At 41.1% G+C, this 23,456-nt stretch overlaps 1 protein-coding gene across 7 annotated transcripts in view; it reads right to left on the bottom strand.

Moving 5' to 3' along the window:
* STXBP5L (syntaxin binding protein 5L) overlaps positions 1-23,456 on the bottom strand; it is a 410,492-nt gene that overhangs the window by 119,930 nt on the left and 267,106 nt on the right. For all 7 annotated transcript variants that reach the window (XM_054042932.1, XM_054042916.1, XM_054042898.1 and 4 more), the window contains exons 7-12: positions 22,461-22,544; positions 17,688-17,811; positions 17,063-17,141; positions 9,770-9,924; positions 7,323-7,395; positions 1,637-1,784 (exon numbers count right to left, since the gene is read on the bottom strand). In XM_054042932.1, the coding sequence (XP_053898907.1) occupies positions 1,637-1,784; positions 7,323-7,395; positions 9,770-9,924; positions 17,063-17,141; positions 17,688-17,811; positions 22,461-22,544 (663 nt within the window). The remainder of the gene's footprint in view (positions 1-1,636; positions 1,785-7,322; positions 7,396-9,769; positions 9,925-17,062; positions 17,142-17,687; positions 17,812-22,460; positions 22,545-23,456) is intronic.

A 23,456-nucleotide genomic window follows, 5' to 3' on the forward strand; every position in this document is an offset into this window, starting at 1 on the left:
ACTGGGTTGGTGGAGGCAACTGCTGAACTGCTCCCCGGGAGGATGGAATATGTGCATGGAATTAGTGTGTGTGTGTGTGTGAGCGAGAGAGGGTGTATGCGTGTGTGTGTGTGTGACGAGAGAGGGTGTATGCGTGTGTGAGCGAGAGAGGGGGTGTGTGTGTGTGAGAGAGAGTGTGTGTGTGTGTGAGAGAGGGTGTATGCATGTGTGAGCGAGAGAGGGTGTATGCGTGTGTGAGAGTGTGTGTGTGTGTGTGAGCGAGAGAGGGTGTATGCGTGTGTGTGTGTGTGACGAGAGAGGGTGTATGCGTGTGTGAGCGAGAGAGGGTGTGTGTGTGTGTGAGAGAGAGTGTGTGTGTGTGTGAGAGAGGGTGTATGCATGTGTGAGCGAGAGAGGGTGTATGCGTGTGTGAGAGAGTGTGTGTGTGTGTGTGTGTGTGAGAGAGAGAGAATGTGTGTGTGAGCGAGAGAAGGTATATGCGTGTGTGAGAGTGTGTGTGTGTGTGTGTGTGTCTGAGAGAGAGAGAGAGAGAGAGAGAGAGAGAGTGTGTGTGTGTGTGGGGGGGGAATCTGCCGAATGAGTGAAGATGTACGTACAGTATAGATGCGTGGAAAATGGCTGGGTGAATGTAGTGATCATCCTAGCTGATATGGAATGGATGGGTGTGGAGTGAGGGGATGGATGTGCAGAATGAGCAGATGGGCAAGCGTGGAATGAATGGAGGAAGATGGTGAAGTGTCTGGGGAGTTGTGTGTGTGTGGGTAGAAATGAACTGGAGTAAGTGACTGGGAGAATGAATTCAGGGTGTGGGTGTGAGTAGAACAAATTGGCAACATGACAATAAAATTATTTAGAGTTATACAAATGTATTTATATTCATGTCCATTTATGCAAATATATGTAAATCGGAATGTATTTTTTTTTAAATGGTGACAATGATGGCTGAAAAGTACCATTAATCCTAAAAATAAAAATCTGCAAATGCGGACAATGCATCAGGTTTCTGTGAGTTTTAACCACTTGGGAAGTTTGGAGGACCCGCGTTGTTTCATTATTGAAAACAGCAGAGACAAAAAACAGTCTGATACCAGGAGCTAAATTTCTTAAAGGACCCATTTTGAATAAATTTTACCTCAAACTAATTAACAGATTTACTTGAAAATTCTCAGAAAGGACCCATGATCCTGCAAGGAGGTCTGCAAGGATGGAACATACTTTCTCATGGTACCCCGCTGAAGTCAGTGGAGCGCCATGTGGGCACAAGGGATCTGAATGCCTACATAGAACCAATTGCAACATCAGGGCCTAATTGACTTTACAGAGATGAGAGTGAAATTGTCTGTGCATACATGCTGTCAAATGCACAAAGTAAACAAATTGAAAAAATAGTGAAAAATCTTTTCCCCTGATAATATATTTCAGTTATAATAATCTCAGATGTTGCTTGTAACTACAATAAAGGAAACAATTTGAGCTAGAAATATGAGTTTCAAGTTGGTGGTATCCCTTTACCTTATTTTAATATAAGTATTAATGTGAGAAGACAGACAATGAAAATCATTTTCCAGAAAATTACGTACACAGTTTAGATTTTTACAATTAAACTCTTTTCATAAATAAAATGTATTTTTTTTACCTTATTGCTGTATCCTTGCTTTTTATGTTTAGCTCCTACAGAATACAATACGGGAATCAAATCTGGAGGACAGTCAGCAAAATATTCTGTGCAGGTAACTGGTGACTCATGAATGTCAATGGGATAAGGATTTTCAAAGATTGGAAAACTAATGGAGGAAGACAATTTATTAGTACCACTGTGACATGTGGAGTAATATTAGATTTTCTTAAATATTAAAGTATACAAAACAAAAACAAATTTATCTAAATTAAAACTATCATTATTCATAATACATGCTATTTTCCTTATTTCATATTTTCTTTAAAACGTATTTATTGTTTTTAATCCCAAGAATAAAATGTACAGTCAGCCAATAAGGGTCACAAAATTAAGGTACCATGACTGCAGTCCTTTCTCTTCTTAGTTTTTAGTCACATAAGTAGTCCTACTAAAGTCAATAGGACTACTTGTGTGAGTAACGGTTTGCAGGATCAGTTTCTAATTTTCCCCCACATCTGTAGAATTTTCCCTATAAAACATAAAGATTACATATGTTTTGTGAACACTAGAATCAATAACATATGATTTATATTACAATTAAAGGCCAGAATTGTCCATAAAATTATGCTGTAGACATACTGTATTAGTAACCAGATCTCATAATAAACAATTTTACTCAATTTGACAGTGGAATATTAATTCTCCATGGTTTGTACTGTTGAAGCAATTGCAGACAAGTCACACAACAATTTAATTGCTGTTCACTTGTATTAGCTTTATCTGTCAAGATAAGGAGTAATGCCTCACACTTAGAGCAACAATAAGCATAGAATGTCTTTCATAAATGAAAAATGCACAAGGAGAGGTTACATTACTTACCTTGTTCAGTAACTGGAGTTCTTCAAGATGTTTTGTCCCAATGGTGCTCCTTGGGAGGATGTCCGTGTGATCATGCACTCTTGATCAGAGATATTTTTGCTAGTAGTTCCTGTGGGCTTGCACTGCATGCCTCCTCATGCTCCAGTATGAGTGAATATAGGGAGGAGGAGACCTGTGCCGCTCCAGTTCCTCTCAACCTCAGAGCATGGCAAATCTCTGAAGCAGGAGGAAAAAGAGGGTGGGTAGTGGAGCACTCATAGGGACAAAACATCTCAAAGAACTTCAGTTACTGTACAAAGTAAGTAATGTCTCCTTCTTCTTTAAGTTAATGTCCCTGTGGGTGCTTCACATGAACATAAGAATGGCCATTCTAGGTCAGACCAATGGTCCATTTAGCCCAATTTCCAGTCTTCCGACAGTGGCCAATGCCAGATGCTTCAGAGGGAATGAACAGAACAGGGTAATTATCTAGTGATCCATTCCCTGTCATCCAGTTCCAGCATCCCAGTATGAGGAGACTCCTGAGTGGTACCTTAATGTGGAAGAAAGTGCTGAAGAGGTGGACCCAGTATGGAGTATAGAACACCTTCACCAAAGACTGCATTCGCACTGGAGGCATGGAGTTGGGCATAATGCTGTGAAAACATGAAATGGCATACCAGATGGCTGCCTTGCAAATGTCCTTGATGGGTACATTCCTAAGGAGGGCAATGGAAACAGATTGAGACCTGATAGAGTCAGCAAATGACTCTAGGAAGGGGTTGCATCCCGGAGGACTCATAGCAATGCAAAATGCACCCCAATACCCAGTGAGATAGTTTCTCTTGGCAAAGGAAACAAAGAGTCTGGGGGGATACCCTGAAGGGCTTAGTTCTGTGAAGAGAGAAAGCCAGGGATCATCTTATGTCCAGTATATGGAGACTCATCTCTTCAGCAGGTGAATGTCCTGATTGGTGTGGAACTCTGATGACACTTTAGGGAGGAAGTGAGGGTGATGATGCAAGATAACTTTGTCTGGATAAATTGTAATATGGAGGGTCAGCCATGAGAGCTACTAGTTCCCATCTTTCTGGCTGAGGTGATTGCTACAAGGAACAAAATCTTGAAGGACAGATGGAATGGCAAGTAGGTTGCCGTAGGCTCAAAGGGAGGTCCTTTTAATGTGTTAAGCGCTAAATTATGGTGCCAGTGTGGGGTAGGGTCCCACACTGGATGGAACAGATTAAGGAGGCCCTTAAGGAATCTTGTTGTTCTAGGCTGTGCAAGACAAAGACACCCTTGACAGGCGAGTGGAATGCTGCAATGACAGATAAATGAATCTTAACAGAGTTCAGGGAAAGACCCAGCAATTTCAGGTTTAGTACCTAATTGAAGATGAATGCCTGGAGAGAATTGGCAGGAGATACAGAATGTTGGGTGCATCAGATCTGGAAGCATTTCTAGTTCTGCAGGTAAATCCTTCATGTAGTAGGTTTCCTGCTATTTAACAGAACCAACTGGACTTCAGGAGAACACTCCTGCTCTACACCCAAGAACTACCGAGAAGACAAGACCTGAGAGGCAGGGATGATAGGTTGGAGTGGGTTATGGAGCCTGATTTCTGGATCCAGAGGTCTGTCATCAGGGGAAGGTGCAGAGGTGGACATGTCGCCAGATAGGTCAGGGTTAGGAACCACACCATTCTCAGCCATCTGGGAGCTATGAAAATGATAACTATTTTTTCTTGTTTCAGTTTGAGCAGGGCTTTGTGGATCAGTGAAGTTTGAGGGAATGTGTATAACAGACCTGGGTGCCAAGAAGCAAGGAGAATGTCTTCCAGGGAGTTGTGCCATGTTCCCCACTTGATAAGATGTAGCAGCATTTTGAGTTGGAAGGGGTGTAAGACACCACATAAGACAGATTTCTTGAAAGACAACATTGGTCAGCTCCCACTTGTGGTCTTGATGGAAAATTCAGCTCAGTGAATCTGTGATGATGTTTTGTGATCCCGGCAGAGAGATCACTGAGATATTTATTTCCCGGGCTAAACACCAATTCCATAGCATCACCGACTCTTCGCATAAAGATTGTGATTTTGCTCCTCCTGGGCGGTTTATATAGCACATGGCTGCTCAGTTGTCCAACATCACTCTGACTGACTGGAGCTAGCTGAGAGGTAGGAAGTGAAGACAGGGCACTTATGTGTAGTGACAACTCTTGAGGAGTACATCTGCCTATGGCTGTATGATCTTGTAGGTAAGCACCCCATCCTAGAAGTCAGGAGCCTGTAGTGATGACGTGTGTGGCAGGTAGACATGAGAAGGCAGTTCCCATGCAAACTTTTTGAGGGTCCTTTCACCAATTGAGGGAGTTGGATAAAATCCATGGGACCAACACCTCTGTGGACAGCACATGGTTGTTGAGAGTGTAGGATGTCTTGAGCCAGGCTTGAAGACACTGGAAGTGCAACCTTGCATGGGGGGTTACAAAAGTGCAGGCCATCATGTATCCCCGAAGCTGAAGACAAGCCCTCGCCATGGTCTGTTGGCTCTGTTGCAATGTGGAGATCAGGTCAGACATCATGGTGAATCTGTCTGCAAGTAGGGACACCTTGACTGCCACCTGTATAAGGTGGCCCCAATACAGTTGCACAGGCATCAGGGTTGTTTTGTCTATGTTGAGGTGCAGGCCTAGGCAGTGGAATAGAGCTAGGGCCTTCTGAGTGTCAGACTGAACTTCAAGAAAAGAATGGCCCTTGTGGAGACAGTTATCCAGATAGGAGTCCTTGAATGAGTGAAGAGAACCATCCAGGTGTCACTAAAGAGCTTAGGCCCTTTGAAGGGCAAGTCTCAACAGTATTTTGCACTTTCCTGGACAAAGTGGAGGACTGTAGCCAGGAGGCCCAATGCATGACTATGGCTGTGGTCATAGAATGAGAATCCATATCTGCTGTTTCAAGAGAGGCCTGCAGGGAGGCTTTAGCAACTGTCTCACTCTCTGTAATAAGAGCTTGAAACTGCTCTATTGTCCTGAGGCAAAAACTCAATACAGTGAGAAAATGTACTATAGTTGGTTAAGTCATATTTTGCCATCAGGACTTGGTAGTTGGTGACTCGGAACTGAAGAGAGGCTGATGAGTGGCTCTTAAGCCCTAGGAGGTCCAGATGCTTACGCTCATTATCAGATAGTGCTGATTTGAAGTGATGTTTCCTACTCTTTCATTGGCAGCATCAACAAGAAGAAAGTTAGGGGTGGGATGAGAAAACAAGTACTCCATAATGTGAAGGTCCTTTGAGAGAGGAACCTTAAAGGTACCATTGAGTCCAGGGAGTGTTCCTCTCAATGAAAAATAAGTTTAGCAATATTGGAAGTGGTACCAGAGAATACCCCAGTCATTCTGGAGAGGGCTGGCTGCCAGTGGACGGTGCCAGGTAAGATTACTTCTTTGAAGAGTCCTTAGTCTTCAATGAGTCCTTCTGTCCGTAAGAGTCCAATCTTGGTTCTGATGGGTCCATATCTCAGGACTGCTCAACAGTGGGTTTCTCGGTACAGTTTCTTGACACCTGGCTTTGTAAAAGTCTCTTTCAGCAGTGCTGGTGCATTGGTACTATACTTGGTGGCAGCTTTATCAGTATCTGCAGCAGGACACAAGTCTCCCTACTCCCAGATCTAAGTGGAGAGGAATGGGGTCTCTTACATTTGGTTGTTTTCTGCAAGACTGAAGTTGTCCCCTGGTTTCTGGAGGTCAGAGCTGGAGCTAATGAAGTCTCTGCAGCTGAGTCCAATGTACAGGATGGAGGGCAGAACTGACCCCCGGGGTCTAAGGGAGCACTCAATGAGAAGTTTCTTCCCTTCGTTTTTGCCAACCTTTAAACCAGAGCAGATCTTACACTTGAATGGGATGTGAGTCTTTCCAAGATAACGGAGGCAACTGGATTGCCCGTCACTGAGTGGGTAATAGACTGGTGACTGGTCTGGCAGGGCTTGAATCCTGGGGTCTTGGGCATATCCTGCAAGAAAAGCCACCGGTCGAGAAGGCCTGAGAAGAAAAACGGGGCAACAAAGAGAAAGGGGGGAAGAAGTGGGGGGGAGACCCCCCTTCAAAGCGTAAATGGTGCTAGAAAGGTAAATTAACAACAACAAAACTAAAACTACGTATGAAATGAAAATTAAGAATAAAAGTGTGGCAGAAGAATAACTGCGTTAGCTAGATAGTAGATGCTTCAAAACTCCATCGCTAGCTGCAGGTGGCTGAGACGGAACTGGAGTGGTGTGGGTCCGTTCCTCCTTGTATGTCCTTATACTGGAGCATATGAAGGCATATGGTGTAGGTGCAAACCTGTAGGCACTAATAGCAGAAAAATCTTCGATTGAGAGTGCATGGGTGTACACACATCCTCACCTAGAGCACCCATAGGGACAATAACCCAAAGAAGAAGGCCTGATTCTGATTTCACTTCCACTAGGTTTTACACTGCTGTAACTGAATTAACTTACATAGAAAAATCAGACAAATGAATATATGCGTGCCTAGTGAAATATTGTTGAACTAAGGCCTGTCAGTGTTGACTGGAGAAGAGAAAGAATTAGTATTATTAGAATTCCAGGCTGTGCTGCGCTGAAGATATTAATAATTTTGGAGCATCCACCATGTGTGGATATAAGATATTATCTTAGAGAAAATGGGAAAACCTGCTGGCCTACATTATCCTAGGGTAAAATTGCCTCCAATGAATGTAAAGTTTTTACACCAGCAAAATAAAAAAGAAAAGTTTGAATAGATTTTCAACATTATCAGCTAGATATTTATGAAGCAGGAACAGTTTCATATAGACTTTGTACTTACTTGCTTTGTGTTAGGTCAACAACAATGAGATCTTTTTCCAATAGTACAACTACAGCATAGGGTTCTTGAAATTCTAAAAGTGAGGAATCAAGCACAAAAAACATGCAGAGCTTTCCTGTTAAGCCTTTTAACCAAGTTAGCCAAATTATATAATCCACTCCTGAACAATTATTGTATTTTTAAATAAATGATTTGAGATAGACGTCTGAATAATAACTAAAGACAGATTTGCAAATTAGAAAGCATGGCATTTGATTAGAGTCAGACAGTGATGTAGATGGTCCACAATGATAAGTAGCTTTGGTGACATAATTGTTGATAAACAAATATGGCAAAAATAGCCCTATGTAATTATAGCATGCTAACACGGTGTTGAATGAAAAGTAAAGGAGTGGAGTAGGTGAGTCCACCTTGATATCTGAAGGCAGCTGTGTATGTTACTCTATCACTGAATCTAATTATCACACACAGGGAGGTACCCTTGTTATAGACCTTGTGATCACAGACTGCAAAGGTTTAACGGGTGTTAGAGTTTTTCTGTGGGCAGTGATTGTCCAAAGCTACATTCCACCAACTCCTTGAGATGCACAGTCCACCAGCTCCCAATAGTGCACAGCTGTAACCTCAAATGCAAAAAGTTCGCTAGATCCATTATTTTAAAATGTGAATTGGGGAGAGTTAATGAGGAGACAAAGATGACGAAGGTACACTCTGGAGGTGAAGACAGAGATGCAATTGTACTGCAAACAGAGTTGGGGAGGAATAGCGTGTAATGGGCTGAAAAAGAAGACAAAGATTTAAATTGCCCCCTCCTCTCCTAAATGTCAAGCTGCCATTTGCAGTGTAGATTGCTGTCTTCTAACCACTCTTACACCACTTACTTTTGAAAAAGTGAATTTTTATCTAAGTTGCCAATCACCTTGGTATCCAAATTATGATGTTCCAAATTTAGGGGTTTTTAATAGAAATGAGTTCCAGATAATCAAGGGAAGGAACACAAAGTAGGAAAGAAAGAAAAAAGTTAACATAGTAAGGATAAGACATTATTTATATACTCAGAAGTATTTTTCATAATTAAAACATACATTGCATAAATTGGTTTATGTAGTGATATACCGGTAATTGTTATGATTTAGTTGTGAGCCTGCTAGAGGCATCTACTATTTTGTGATCAATTCAGGTGCAGTATCTCTCTCTCTCTCTCTCTCACACACACACACTCACAACTTTCTTTTGGAGACCATACTTTTGTTCTCTCTTATTTTATGTTTTTTCTTTAATCTAAAATAAAAGTTATCTAGATCAAAAGCATGAGTATAGGGTTGCTCTTTATGCAAAGAAAAAAAGAACAAAACCCCACTCTGACTGTGTTTTTAAGATAATGAACTGTAAAATTAAGAATCCTATTAAAATAACAGTAAGCCACTTTATGGTGTGCAAGGTTGTACTCTTCAGATGGTTGAAGGCACAAGGCTGAATGAACCTGAGGAATGCATCAACTAATGCTCTTCCCTTTGTGGTCTACTATTAATGCACATCCTGTGGTAGCATATTGACACACTGGATTATGAACAACACAGGCTAACATAAAACAAAAATGTACTACTGTGTAAATCAGTAAAAGAATCCATAATATGGAAGCACCACTAAGTTTAACATAGCGAATTGGCAACCCAGATACATTAATTCAATTATTGAAGCTTCCATTCACTAGACATTGGAAGTAAATATTTGCTTTATGCTAATTCAAATTATTCAACAGTTTTTTTTTATTAATTTACATGTTAAGTGTTTCTTCTACATTTCTGCTCACCCTCTTTTATGCTGAAGATACCAGACTTAATTTCTTTTAGGTTTTTAGCTTTCCCTACCCCTCACCCTTCTTAGTTTTTTCTGTTAATTTAGTCCTCAATTTAGCAATCCATCCCTGTTCAGCAGAGCAAAACACTTCAGCACATTCTTAATCAAGCTTGTGCTTAAGTGCTTTGCTCAAAAGGGATGGATTTAAGCACAAGTTTAAACACTTTGCTGATTTAAGGACTTAAAGTTCATGAAAAGCACCAGAATTACAGCCATGAGACTTAAGCTCTCCATTTGTTTCTGAGCAGTGGCAACGTAAGCTTCCTTACATTGACTGATCAATGTGCTCCAACTGTGACTTCCCACCCTCCCCCCCCACACACCATGGTAAGAGGGGAATTCAGTCTCTGTAGCTCATTCATTATTGATCTTTCTGCTGAGACAGCAAACAAAGGGTCCAGTTGCTGTCAATTGTGGTGGTGGTTTTTGTAACGTGGAGAACTGTCCATTGGGAACTGAGATCCCCAACTCGCTTATCATGCTGTATGGACACTAAATTCTGTGATAAGACCACTTCATATAATTTTCTAACAAATCACATTTCTCTTCTTTGACAAAATTGTACTATTGTTGCTTCATACACTCACCATTTGGATATGGTGTTTCACAAAGAGTTAAAAAGTCCACTATAGGGTGATCCATTTCAAGCACCGTAATAGCTTTTCCATGCATGATGGTTAGACTTGGTCTTCGACAAGCTTTGTCATAGGACAGTCCACCAGAAAAGATTATAAATGGTTCACTGTGTCAAAAAACAAAAAGCAATAATAGATTATATAATCTCGCATTTGTGTCATGCCTTTCATCCCAAAGTGTTTACAAAGAGAAAAAATGAAATTGTGATGGTGGATTTGTATCACTAATACAGATGCAGATTTTGAAGGGTTTATTTTTGTGTGTGGAAATATTTTGAGAGACCCATAGCACTGAGAAAAGCAGGTTTATACATATACATATATTTTACATTAATTAAAAATAGGCCTTAAAATATCACATTTTGAATCTCATCATTTTCAGGTCCCTCTAAAAACTACCCTTTAAAAAGTTATACATAATGAGATTTAGCTGTGTAAAAATACATAATTATTTTATCAGTTAAAAGAAAAACCTTATTAGTATTTTTCAGTATAAATGAACATTTATGAACAATGGGTAACAATGGATAGCTTGTTATATGTCATCTACTTCCATATTTGAAGCTGCATTTGGAAGTCTTTATGTGGGCTCTTGAGCTGTCTGAACACTTTCATGAAGATCCTGTCCTTCATCAGAGTAGCCATTGCTTTTTTGAACATCCTCTTCTGTACAGGGCTGGCCCACAACATTTTGCCACCTGAGGAGGGGAACTAAAATGATGCCCCCACGTCCCCTCGCTTGGGCCAAAACTTTGAAAGGTCTCAATTCTGCCTTCTTCCTGTTCTACTCCTCTCCTGGTACTGCTCTGCTACCTACCCCACTAAAGGACTAACAACTAGAATGCCGTGTTCAAAAATTTTAAGTAACACTTAACTTTCAAATGCCTGAACAGCAAATGTAACTTTTCTTGTCTGCATAGTAAACACTGGCATTTTTATCTGTTTGAATAATCAAATTGGTGCTTTCCGTGCCTTCTTAGTTGCAAAGGACTGCTTCCTGAAGGTCCACATTCTGGGCCAGCTCATGCTCTATTGAGATGGTTGCAAGGCCGACCAGCATCTCGTGTCATTGTGGAGCATAGATGTGTTTTTATTAACTTTAGCTTGGAGAAGCTGCGTTCTCCACTGGCAACTGTTATAGGAAATGTTAGAAGTATGTGCAGAGCAACAAAAGCATTTGGAAAGAGGGTGGTCATTTTATTTGTGCACATATATTCAGAACAGCCTTTGGAGTTGATCCTGCTGAAATGTATCTTGAAAGGGCTTTCAGTTCATTACCTAAATCACTCGCATCAATATCGCACATGTTATCATGTGTCAATACTGTCTCTAGTGCTCTGCACTGCTGGTGTAGGTCTTCTTCAGGTATAGTGAGGAGTTTTGGAATATCATACAACATCCCAAATATACTGCTGTGTTCCTTGAGCTGCATGAAATGTTCTTCAACTGACTGTATTGCACAATCTAGCACCAGGTTAAAGAATTCAACTTTGAATTGTTGTTTGGAGTCTCTTATGGGATTATCCTCTGCCTCGTAATCAAAATGTCTTCTTCTTCGGTGACTCTTGTATTCTTGAATGGGTGGGAAAATAGCTTCAGTGTGAAGTTCCTCTGCCAACTTCTGTGGACTCTTCAGAATGTTTTGAAATCCCTCATCTGACCGGTAAGACTGTAGGTATGACTTTGCTTTGTCCAGTTATTCCATTGCTCCAGATATATAAAAGTCAACACCTTGGAGTCTCTTGCTTACAACATTTATTTCAAACAGTATGTCATGCCACAACACTAAGCCACACAGAAATTTGAAGTTATGTATGTTTCTGGTGATTCCATTTCCCTCTGCCACTGTTCTCCCACAAACATTTCCTGTCATAGCATTATCCTCCATACTGGCAACTATGGCATCATCTATCTTCCCAATTTGGTGTTTGATAGGCTTTATCGCCACCACTCGACTTTCCCATCGTGTGACACTCAGTGGTTTCAGTGTCAGAGAAGATGTTCCCAGATGTTGCTTCAAAATTTGCCATCGATGAGTTGATGCAGAGAAAAATACATAGATACTTTGAATTACATTAAAAAATTCAGCAGCCTCACTAGAAGCTGATGCTGCATCACTGACCACCAAGTTCAATGAATGAGAACTGTATGGGACAAAAAAAGCTCGAGGGTTTAAGTCTTGGATCCGTGTCTGCACTCCTCTGTTCTTTCCTCTCATGTTGGCACCATTATCGTAGCCCTGACCTCTCATGTCAGCTATCACAATTCCCGTATCTTCCAGCTTTTTAAGAAGCACATTTGTCATACCAGCTCCTGTAGTATCATCAATGTCAATAAATTCTAGAAAATGCTCTCTGACAGCCACCAGTGCAGGGACATTTTCACTAGGTTCTGTTGTTGTTACAAAACGCACCATTAAAGTCATTTGTTCCGTATAGCTGATGTCAGGTGTGCAGTCCAGAATAACGGAGTAATATCTTGCTGACTTCAGATCTGCCACAATCTTCTGTTTGACTTTTGTTGCCAGTAACGGTATGATCTCATTTTGAATTGTTTTTCCAAGGTAGTGGTGTGTGTACATTTCTTGGGTGGTGACTCTTCTTAGATGCTCCCGAGTACAGCATCAAACTCAGCCATCAGCTCCATAATTTTAAGGAAGTTTCCATTGTTTGATACATACAGCTGATCTGAAATGCCACGCAATGCTAGGTTTTGGGTAGCCAGCATTCTCACTATGGCAATGAGCCTTTTCAGAACATTTTGCCAGTAAAGAAACTCTGACGCAATCTTCTCTTGACGCTGATCATCTATGGTGGCCTTTAACCTTAGTCTCATCTCAAGCTCTTTCCACCTATGGAATGCTCTCTGGTGATTTCCTGCCTTCTCATGGCATGCCAGATTTCTAGCCAGATTTTTCCAGTCCTTTGTTCCTGTAGAACCCAATGTGGCTGGAACATTGGACTGGAAGAGTTTGCAACAAAAACAGTATGCAGCATTCTGGGTTTTTGAGTACATAAGCCATGGCCTCTCCACTTTGTCACCATTGGGGATTTCATGCCAGTAATATGTTGGATGGAAACTTCTATTTTCATTGTCTTTGGGGAACATGAAGTTTTTCACTTGCTGTGGCCCATGCAGTACAAGGAAGTCCCTCAGGCTACTGCTCAAGTGGGTCCACAGTCCTGGATCATCTAGACTTAAGGAACTAAACTCAGCAGCAGCTGTTTCTTGTGCTTCCACCACACTCTTCTCTGATCTACACTTTTCTTCAGGAATGTGCATGGTTACATCCATTTGAGATGGAGATATGGATGCTGCAGTTGCTGCCAGGTCACCTGCACTCTGACTAACTGGAAGATCAGGCATCTCCTCACCACTCACATCCTCACTGGGGCCGGAAAGCTCACCGTGAACATTTGTGTCTGTGTATCTCAGGAGAGCTCCTTCCTGCTTAGATAGAAAAGCTTCCTTTGCTTGCTTTCTTTTTCTGAATGCTGCCCCAGAGGGGCGTTTTCTTCTTTCACTCATGACTGCTCCTCTGTGCCAGCTATAGTGGCTCTCAACACTTAATTGAAGGGGACAAATAAGCAGGCTGGTAGCAGGGCCTGAGTGAGGGAAGATATCAGCATCTTAGGGCCTAACTTGCTCCTACTACTTCAGTTGCCTGCCTGTTCTTCTTAAGTGGGTTCAGGGAAGCAGCAGGAAACAGGAAGCTCCCTGAGAAGCTGGTGTTAATCAGTCCAGGCTTCTGGGGGTGCTAGAGAGGTACATAAGAGGCTCCTCCTCCTCTCTCTCCCTGCAGTTCCTGCTACTTTGTTATTCCCTCTCACCTTTTCTCCTGCCTGCCTGTTATGTCTCTTGTGCCCTCCTTCCTCCAGCACAGCACTCCAGCATCTCTGTGCATCTAGGGCAGAGAGAATACATATGCACCAGCAGCAGACAAAATTTTCTACACTCTGGGTCCTAGTGGTGCCCACCCCCCGCCCCAGTCTGGCACCTGAGGCAGCCGCCTCAGTTCGCCTCATGGTAAGGCCTGCCCTGCTTCTATAACACAAGGATTTTTGTGGAAGTAACAAACTAATCTAGGTGGACACTTTGACAGAGATCAGGTTTTTCATGAAAGGAGCCATTGCTGTGTCAGAGATATTATCTACATCTATAAACTGGGGAATTAATACATAAAAACACTACAGTGTGTGTAAGTTATAGACATAACTAATGCAAAATCTCAAAACCAAAAAAAGTTAAAAACATCCAGCAGTCCATACTCCTCCCATCCAGAGACAGACCCCTCAGCACTAGCACAACCACTTCAGACAACATACCACAACCTTAATTCTGCCCCCAAGTACAGGTACCAGTCTTCCTGCACCCTCTTCCCCAAACTTGAGTGTATGTGATTTCATATAGCTGTATATAGACCTGGGGGAAAGTGAGTCTGTTCCGTTTGTGGGTGGTGGTGGGTTGTTCACATCTAAAACATCAAAGTAATTCAAACGTAACTGAAAAGCTCTCATGGAAAGAAAGGGAAAGAAATTTGAACTCTGGAAAGGTGCAATGCTGAAGGATTCCAGGTTCTTAGTCTCCCATTACTAAGATATTTTATACAGAATAAATACCACCTTTCTGCTCCTACTTGGTATTGACCCGCTTAGCCATCCAAGGATTGCATTTCTGTAATACAACAGATACCTTAAGGAGACAGGATACCAGACTAAATGGGCCACTGGTCTGTCCCAGTATAGTAAGGAGACAGAACAGTGGACTAAATAAACAATGGTCTGTTCAGGTCTGGCAGAGAGAAAGCATACTAGCCTTGATAAGCACCAGAGAAAGGCCTACATATAAATAGTAAATTGGACTTTCCTGGTGTGATAATTCCTAATTTCTTATCAAGAAGAACAAATGCAGCTTTGTATGTTGTAAAAGACTCTAAATATCAAATACCTAGAAAACCTCCCAGCAAAATTTTTGAATAATTAAAATATTAAAAGATGCACTTGCTACTGTTAAACTATAGTCTTTACAAAGTTCAAAACCCTTTTAAAGATCTTTTCAATGCATCGACTAATATTTTTATATCATATTGTACCTGTTTTGTAATATGTTACTTGTCATAACATTTCTGCCTCTACACAAATTAAACAGAACAATAAGCTAAGCAGCTCAAACTCTAACTTATGTAACTGGAATCTTATATCTGTTAGTTTTGGATTCCAAAAAGATTTTGATAGATGAAAAATGTATTGCTGGGTTGCTAAAATAATTCAGAATATAAGGAATAAAGCCAAAGATTTTAAAATAATGTACATATGATGTGATGATGTTTGCCTGCTTCTTTGTAATATAATAAATTTAAATAAAATAATTCTTTGTACACTGCAGTCTTAAAGTACTATAAGGCAATAGAAAGATGTATTTTCTGATTCCCAAATGTAACTTTTTTCTGTGAAACTCATGAAAAGAAAAATCATTGACCTATCTAGCAAATGCCTGGTTGTCAGACTGTGGTGGAGAGGTGTGTCCTCCTGTCTCTACCCAGTGCAGAACTGCTCATTGCCTGCTCAGTCCACACTTAGATTCCAGTCCTATGAATAGACCACATGGTGGTTCTGTGGGGGCAGAGGGGTAAGAGGTGCATCACAACAACAATGCTGTGGATGAGGCTGACTCCACCACATTCCATGCAGAAGACGTGAGATCTGTGCATGGAACTTGAGGCACAATCTGGCAGGCATTACAGAAATGCAAATAATTATATTATTATGTCCCACTAGTCCTACATGTGATATACTTAACAAGTGTATTTAAAAATTTGAAAAAAAACTTGGACCTTTACATAAATTCTCACAAAGACAAAAACTTACATTTAAAATCTATTAAAGTTGCCTAAGGAGAACAACCACCAACCCACACAAACCCTTAAAAGTAGGAATTCTCCAGTTAAAATACAACAGAGAGTCCTGTGGCACCTTTAAGACTAACAGATGTATTGGAGCATAAGCTTTCATGGGTGAATGCCCACTTCGTCGGATGCATGTCAGTTAAAATATTCTTCTTTCCCCTTACCCCCACCAAACATCATATTCACCATTTCACAGACAGATTTCTCCCCTCTATAAACAACTCCCTTACACTTCTATCATGTGTAGTAACACATCACATATATCCTAATTCCCATGATTACATTATAACACAAAACCTTAACTCCAACAACACATGTCTTTTAGACATTCACATACCAGAATATTGTGTTCTTCTCTGATGGGTAAGTCTAAGGTCAGAGTTAAAGTTCTGCATTATAATGCAATTGTAGGGAATGTTGGGAGTTGTTGTATATGCTGGAGGTGTGGGTTTTTTTTACGTGGGGATTTCCTTTTTTAAAACTGTATGTAGGAATTTAGTGGAAAATATGATACATAGATCTTTTAAACCCCTTCTCAAGTCAGACACCAATTCAGGAATGTATTTAAGCATGTGATAACTTTAAGCATATGCTTGAGTCCCAATGATTTCAATGGGACTTAAGTATATGTTTAAACACGTGCTTAAGTGATTTTCTGGTTTAGGGCCTAATATTGTAATGTACATTTGCACATAGACTATTAATTGGGAAGATGACAAAGGAATATAGTGAAGGTCAAGTCAATGTTTTGTTTTTGCTGTTGTATACTAAATAAAAGAAATATATGAATATTATTTTCCTAAAAGAGCTGAAATACTGTATATAGTAGGAAGGATCAATCTCTGGAAGATTAAATGTGTATCAGAGATCTAAAAATGCATAGAAAAGGCTTAAAAAGCAGAGCAGTCCCATTTCATTTCATTTGCTATGTATTCTGTGATTCATTTGCTTTATTATTTTAATTTAAGAGCTGCATTTTAAAAAATAAATACATAATTTTAATCATTTTTAAACAGCATAAATTGGAAACAGCAGACCATATCATTCTGAAGACACCTTTGGAAACTTGGTTTAAAAGACTTCCTCAGTAGTGCAGGAAATCAATAGCCAAGGTAAGGAGCCTGGACACAATCCAGTTTTCTTGGGTCCTTTCCGGTGATCTAACCATAAGACCATCATCCAGAACAAAAGCATCTGATCATGTAATTACAGCCTGTATCATTCATCTACATGTCCAATAGTGCCTTGTAGATAGAAGTATTCATAAGCAGCTCCATTTTACATACGTAGCCAAGCACATAGATTTGGCTTAATCGTTTCCTAAGGGGACAAAAACATACCTGCTTTTACATGTCTTGTACTCTACTTTAAGAATTGGTTTACAAGACTCAGGTTTTTTCCCATCTCTTTGAATTTTTCCTGTGGAAAGAAAGAAGGTATAAATCTTACTAAAACTTATAATTGCCACCACACTGGATAGTTCTATATATAGCACAATAATTGAACTTTAAAGTCATTGCAGATGGCAGAGTACTAATACCTATTTTCCACTGCAGTTTGGATATTAATTTGTCTGAAATAATTAGATTCCTTTTGCTCTTTTATTCAACATATTTTCTTTCTTCACAGCAAATTCTATTGTCTTTTAAAATTTTGTTTTAAACATATATGAGCTTAAATGTTGTTTCCCACAAGCAAAACAAATCACACATGGTCAGAGGCAGAGGGTATTAAATAAAAATCAGATACTTTGGTGCTGAGACAGGCCTTTCATATAAAAAGTAACATAGCTGCTAGTTGATTTTGAGAATAATCTGCAGATTAAAGAATATACGAACCTATGCAAGAAATGGCTACGAAGTAGGACACAGGACCAGATAAAACAAACTAATCATAGATATCTGCAAATAAAACCTCTTTCATTCCTTCCCTGCAATATGTTTTTTTTTAAAGCATCTTTCTTACCATGTGGGATTGTTATCTGAAATGGTCTGCTAGGACTTTTCAAGTTCCACAGAGTCAAGCTGCCATCAGAGTGACTGCACATGAACTGCTTCCCCTCATGATGCCAGTCTACAGAATGAATAGCCTAAAGAAATGGTAGTGAGAACAAACAGGAACGTCATTACAGAATATATAGTTCACATTAACTAATACAGCTACATTTTAATGTGTGATTTGAGGTTATCCTTATCCAATGGCATCTCAGCAATTGGGTGCCTCTTATTTGTCTGCAATCCACCACCATCAGCACCCCTTTAAAGTACTTTCACTCAAATTGCTCTTCAAAGCAGACAAAAGAAGCACCTTCAACTGTACATGCTAACTTAAATGTGTAATAACTTTTCTTAGTGTGTATCATTCTCCACATGCACAGCGAATATTTTCTGAACAGAATTGTTCAGTTTTACTGAAAACACCAGATACACCTGCAAGCTCAGAATGTGCTAGTGGACACTTGCTACAAGGGCAGATTCCCAGGGGTACATAGGGTTGAGAGATACCTCGCCCACCTGCCCTTAGCCTGTGGAAGTCTTGTTTGTACCGCCTGTGGATCAGCTCCCTGAAATCATCAGCCTCTGGCAACACAAGCACGGTCCTCCAGGCCTCTGCAGGCCTCTGCAGGCCTCGCTCTCTCTGTACAGGTTAGCGATAAGCACAAACCAATCCCTGGGTCTCTGAGCATCCTCTTAGGCTCAGGTCAGGACAGATGGTGTTAACCTGGCCATCACTTATTTGTACTGTGGTGTCTAGGAAGTGGACCTGTCCTGCTGTGTTCTTCTAACCGCCCTGGTGTCTGGCTGCCAGTAGTGTAGCTAGCGGGGTTCAGGGGAAGCGGCCACTTCCCCTGACCCCACATTCCCCAAAAGTGGCGCTCTGGCCAGCTGGCGGAATGGGGCCACGGGCCGGCCGGCTCCCAGTGCTCCGGCCGGCTGGCGGAACGGGACCGCGGGCCGGTCGGCTCCCGGCGCTCCAGCCAGCCGGTGGAATGGGGCCGCGGGCTGGCCGGCTCCCGGTGGGACTCTGGCCCAGAGAGCATTGCCGGGAGTCTTGGTGCCCTGGACAGCGCTCTGGATGAGGAAACAGGGCGGCCCTGCGCATGCGCCACTCCATCTTTCGGCAGCATTTCGGCGCATGCGCAGGGCCGCTGAAATGCCACCGAAGGACCGGCGCCTTTTTTCGCCGCCGCTCCTCCTCGGCTGCAACCCTGGCTATGCCACTGCTGGCTGCACGTAATCAGTGGCCAGGCGATTTGCCTCAACACCCCGCCATAAACATCTCCCCCTTACTCTCACAGATACTGTGGAGCACACAGCAAGCAGTAATAATGATGGGAATATTGGTTTTGCTGAGGTCTAACCAAGTCAGTGAACTGCGCCAGCGAGCTTTTAAACGTCCAAAGGCAAATTCTACCACCATTATGCACTTGCTCAGCCTATAGTTTAACTGCTTCTTACTACTGTCCAGGCTTCATGAGCCATGGGAGCAAGGGGTAGGCTGGGGTAGGTGCGACTGTGCGGTGCTGCCAACTGGGAGAGCAGCCTGAGGCAGAAGCCTCCAGCTGGCATGATATTCCAGGCAAGACTGAAGCTCCATTAGACAAAACTTAAAAAGCGAATGACCTCGAGTCATTCCCATTTTTGTCCAGGCGCCTCCGACTGACCTCATCGGCCAGAAGCACCCATGTCTGATCAGGCGCCCCTGACCAACCTAACCAAGGTCGGCCAGGAGCACCCACGGGATGACGACAAAGGTTAGTAGTCGTATTGCACCGTCTGCCATCTGCAAGGCAAGGCAAGGGGATGCTGCTGTGTAGCACTGCAGTACAGTGTCTGCCAGCAGCACCCAGGAGACATACGGTGACAGTGAGCTGAGCAGGCTCCATGCTTGCCGTGGTATGTCGTCTGCACAGGTAACCCAGGAAAAAAGGCGAGAAACAATTTTTTGCCGTTGCTTTCACGGAGGGAGGGAGGGAAGGAGGGGGGACTGACGACATGTACCCAGAACCACACGCGACAATGTTTTTGCCCCATCAGGCATTGGGAGCTCAACCCAGAATTCCAATGGGCAGCGGAGACTGCGGGAACTGTGGGATAGCTACCACAGTGCAACGCTCTAAAAGTTGACGCTAGCCTCGGTACTGTGGATGCACACCGCCGACTTAATGTGCTTAATGGGGACACACACAATCGACTGTATCAAATCGATTTCTAAAAAATCGACTTCTATTAAATCGATCTAATTTCGTAGTGTAGACATATCCTAAGTATGTCAACACCGTGGAATTGCTTTAAGTATGCACGTAACGGGATTATTTTGCTATACTTTTCTTACTCTCTTCTTTTCCTGTTATTTCAGTTATACTTGTTGTTCTAACTGAATCTCAGTCTTGGGGTGTACTTCACCAATCTGAGTAAAGAAACTGTTATTTGTAATAAGTACATTTGCACCCCGTTCACATATTTATCATTGTGCCCTATGTTCAACAATTTAGTGATATGCAAAATTTAACTTCTTATTTTGTCAAACTTAATTCTTAAAATAAAGTAAAATTCATTTTGTCTCAATGCGTTGGCTTCATAATTAAAAAAACAAGTTTAAATATCTAATAACTGATGGATGACTAATTCAATGGAACAGGATGACATTTTCAGCTGTGGCACTTCATACAAGTAAAGACGCGATAAGGGAAAGCCAAATGTGTATTGGAAAGATTAAATAGGTAGACAATAGAAAGAGAAAATGAGTGCACAGACAGTAAGGAGCCAAGTATGTTGCTTGAATAATGAGATGATGAATGCATGAGGCAAGGGTGTGAAAATGAAATGACAACAAAAGGATGCAGTTTGGAAGGAAGATGGTAAAGAAAAGATGAAAGTTAATGTGTGAACATTAGAAAGAAAAGAATAAGGAAGAAAAATAAGAATCAGAACCACCATACAACTGAATATGATAATGTGAGAATATGCCATATAAATCCAAATATGGACTGAAAAGAATTATGGCATAGAATTTTGGCTTAGAAAATAATTAAAAGCTAAAGAAGCCCAGAAGCAGAAACGTGGGAAATCCAAAAGGAGCAAGTGATGTCCATGAAAGGAGGAACCTGTACAGATGACATTCTCTTCTCAAGCATCTCGTATGGGTCACTGCCAGAAACCGGACTAAATGGACCACACGTCAATTTGATGACACAATTCCTATGTTCCTAAGCTTGGCTTTGTGGAGCTAAACTATGAAAGCCTTGACAGTAAAATGATCCAGCTATTTTCACCAATAGGAGTCTGGTTTTCTAACATACCTCATACCAGAAGGGCCTGTTCTTTTTCTGACAGTTTGGCAACACCTGGATGGCTTGTCATGCCAATAAAGTCTCACCAAATTTAGCTGAATTGAACAGAGTGCTCATCTGCAAATGGAAATGTTGATTTGCACTCAATTCTTCTGCTCATCAGAAGGGAGTACAATTTCCTTGCCCATCTCTGCCTAATGACCCAGAAGACACTGAACTATTACCTATGTGCCAACAGGGAGATGGCTCACAAGCTGATCCAATACCACTGCCTTCAGGGAACAAGAATCTTAGATCTCGTGGGATTTCTGTCCATCTCACACTAAGGAATACAAGACCCAGGGATGAGAATCCTGCCCAGACAATTTTTAGAGTTGAGACCCCTCTCCCCAATTATTTAGGTATTCTTCATACATTAAAAAAAAAAAAAGGCGGGGGGTGAAAAAACAGTTCCTGCATGGACCTTCTCCCAGAAATCTCCTTTTATCTCTTTCTGTTACCCATGAGCTGTATTTGTATTTCTCTGAATTGGGTTACCCAGTCAGTTTGTTAAGATGAGGGCTGTGTTTTGCTGAATGCCATGTATACATGAAACATTCTTTAAATAATCATTCGTAACTTTAAAAAGAATTCTGTGGAACACGAGAACTGAATCTTCATCTGATTTTCCAACTTAGTTACAAATTGCAAGAAATAGTGGTCTAGTAGATATGTAAGAATATATCATACTGAAACCAACTGCTACTCTGCCTCTGGGTCTTTGTGTGCTATATAAAACCTATGTAATAAATTGCCTTTGATATTAACTAATGAAGTAGAAATATCCAGTAATGATAACAATAAAGTGTAATTCCTAAATACAGTTATAACTAGAGCTGAAACTTTTCTTAGGCAAAAATGTAGACGTGACAAAAAGCAAAAAATTCTCATCAGTTACACTAAATTGTCTGTTTTTAAAAAAAGGAAAAGAAATTCCAAAAAAGTCAAAATGAAATGCTTCAATTTTTCAGTTTGAGATTCTTTTGTTTAGAAATTTCCTTCCATTGTATTTTTTAAATTTTTTGATCCAAAACTATTTTTTTTTTTAATTTTTCGGATTTTCAAGTGAACCCAAAAAATCAGTCATTCACACAGCTCTCGTTGTAACACATGCATGCTCGGTGTGGTGTTTTGTCCCCCTCTAGTAGAAGGTAGGCCACACAGAGGTTGATGAGTCTGCTCCAGCATTGGCTAGGAGAGTGGGGTCTTTTAGCTCAAGCAGTAACAGCACATGCATTCAGACTCGGAGTTCCCAGGTTTTGATAGCTGCTGCCAATGGGACATGGCTTTAAGGAATACTATGGTATATTGCATTTCCAAAACTAACCTTGCCTTTCAGATATGTCTTCTGCTTCTTAAAATACTACCGAATTGTCCTTTACTCTGAATGAGTGGGAAATACTTACCTCATCATAGTAAACTCTTAAATCTGCTCTTTTTGATCGCAAGTCCCAGAGTACTACCGTCCCATTTTCATAGCCTATTAATAGCTGGGGAGAAAAAGAAACATGATTATCTTCTCAACGCTAAAATACATTTAAAAATATTTAAGCACTCTATGATTTTGTATTTTTTTTCTAAAATTAAGTTTCTAGCCGTCTTTCACCTACAGATAGAGAATAATTTCAGTTTTGGTGGAAACAATTATTCCCCAGACAGAAAATTCCTTTAGTGAGAGAACAAACTTGAGCATGGACGATAAGAAACAGTTAAAATTATGTTTATTAGAATAATTTGGCAGAGATGTGGTGCACAAAGCCACATTTCTGAACATGATGGTCACATTTTAATGGTCAATCCACACCACAGTAGGAAAATCAGAGTGGCATGTTGGTTTGTGATGACCTTTGTGAGGTTCTCCGAGGATTCTGATCATCCTTGGGAAGTTCACCTGGATGTTGATGAGCTTGACAGAGCTTGCCTGGCCACTGGTTCAGGTACACTCAGTCCTACTACTTGTTCAGTCAATTGTTCAGACAAACAAGTTTGTTTACATTTACAGGAGATAATGCTTCCTGCTTCTTATTTACAATGTCACCAGAAAGTGAGAACAGGCATTCGCATGGCACTTTTGTAGACAGCATTGCAAGGTATTTAGGTGCCAGATATGCTAAACGTTCATATGCCCCTTCATGCTTCATCCACCATTCCAGAGGACATGCATCTCTGGACATATGTCAAGAGACATATGAATCTTTAGCGCATCTGGTATGTAAATATCTTGCAATGCCAGCTACAACAGTGCCATGAGAACGCCTGTTCTCATTTTCAGGTGACATTGTAAACAAGAAGCGGGCAGCATTATCTCCTGCAAATGTAAACGAACTTGTTTGTCTGAGCAATTGTCTGAACAAGAAGTAGGACTGAATGGACTTGTAGGCTCTAAAGTTTTACACTGTTTT

This window comes from Malaclemys terrapin, chromosome 1, assembly GCF_027887155.1.
Source record: "Malaclemys terrapin pileata isolate rMalTer1 chromosome 1, rMalTer1.hap1, whole genome shotgun sequence".
In the NCBI taxonomy this organism is placed as follows: domain Eukaryota; kingdom Metazoa; phylum Chordata; order Testudines; family Emydidae; genus Malaclemys; species Malaclemys terrapin.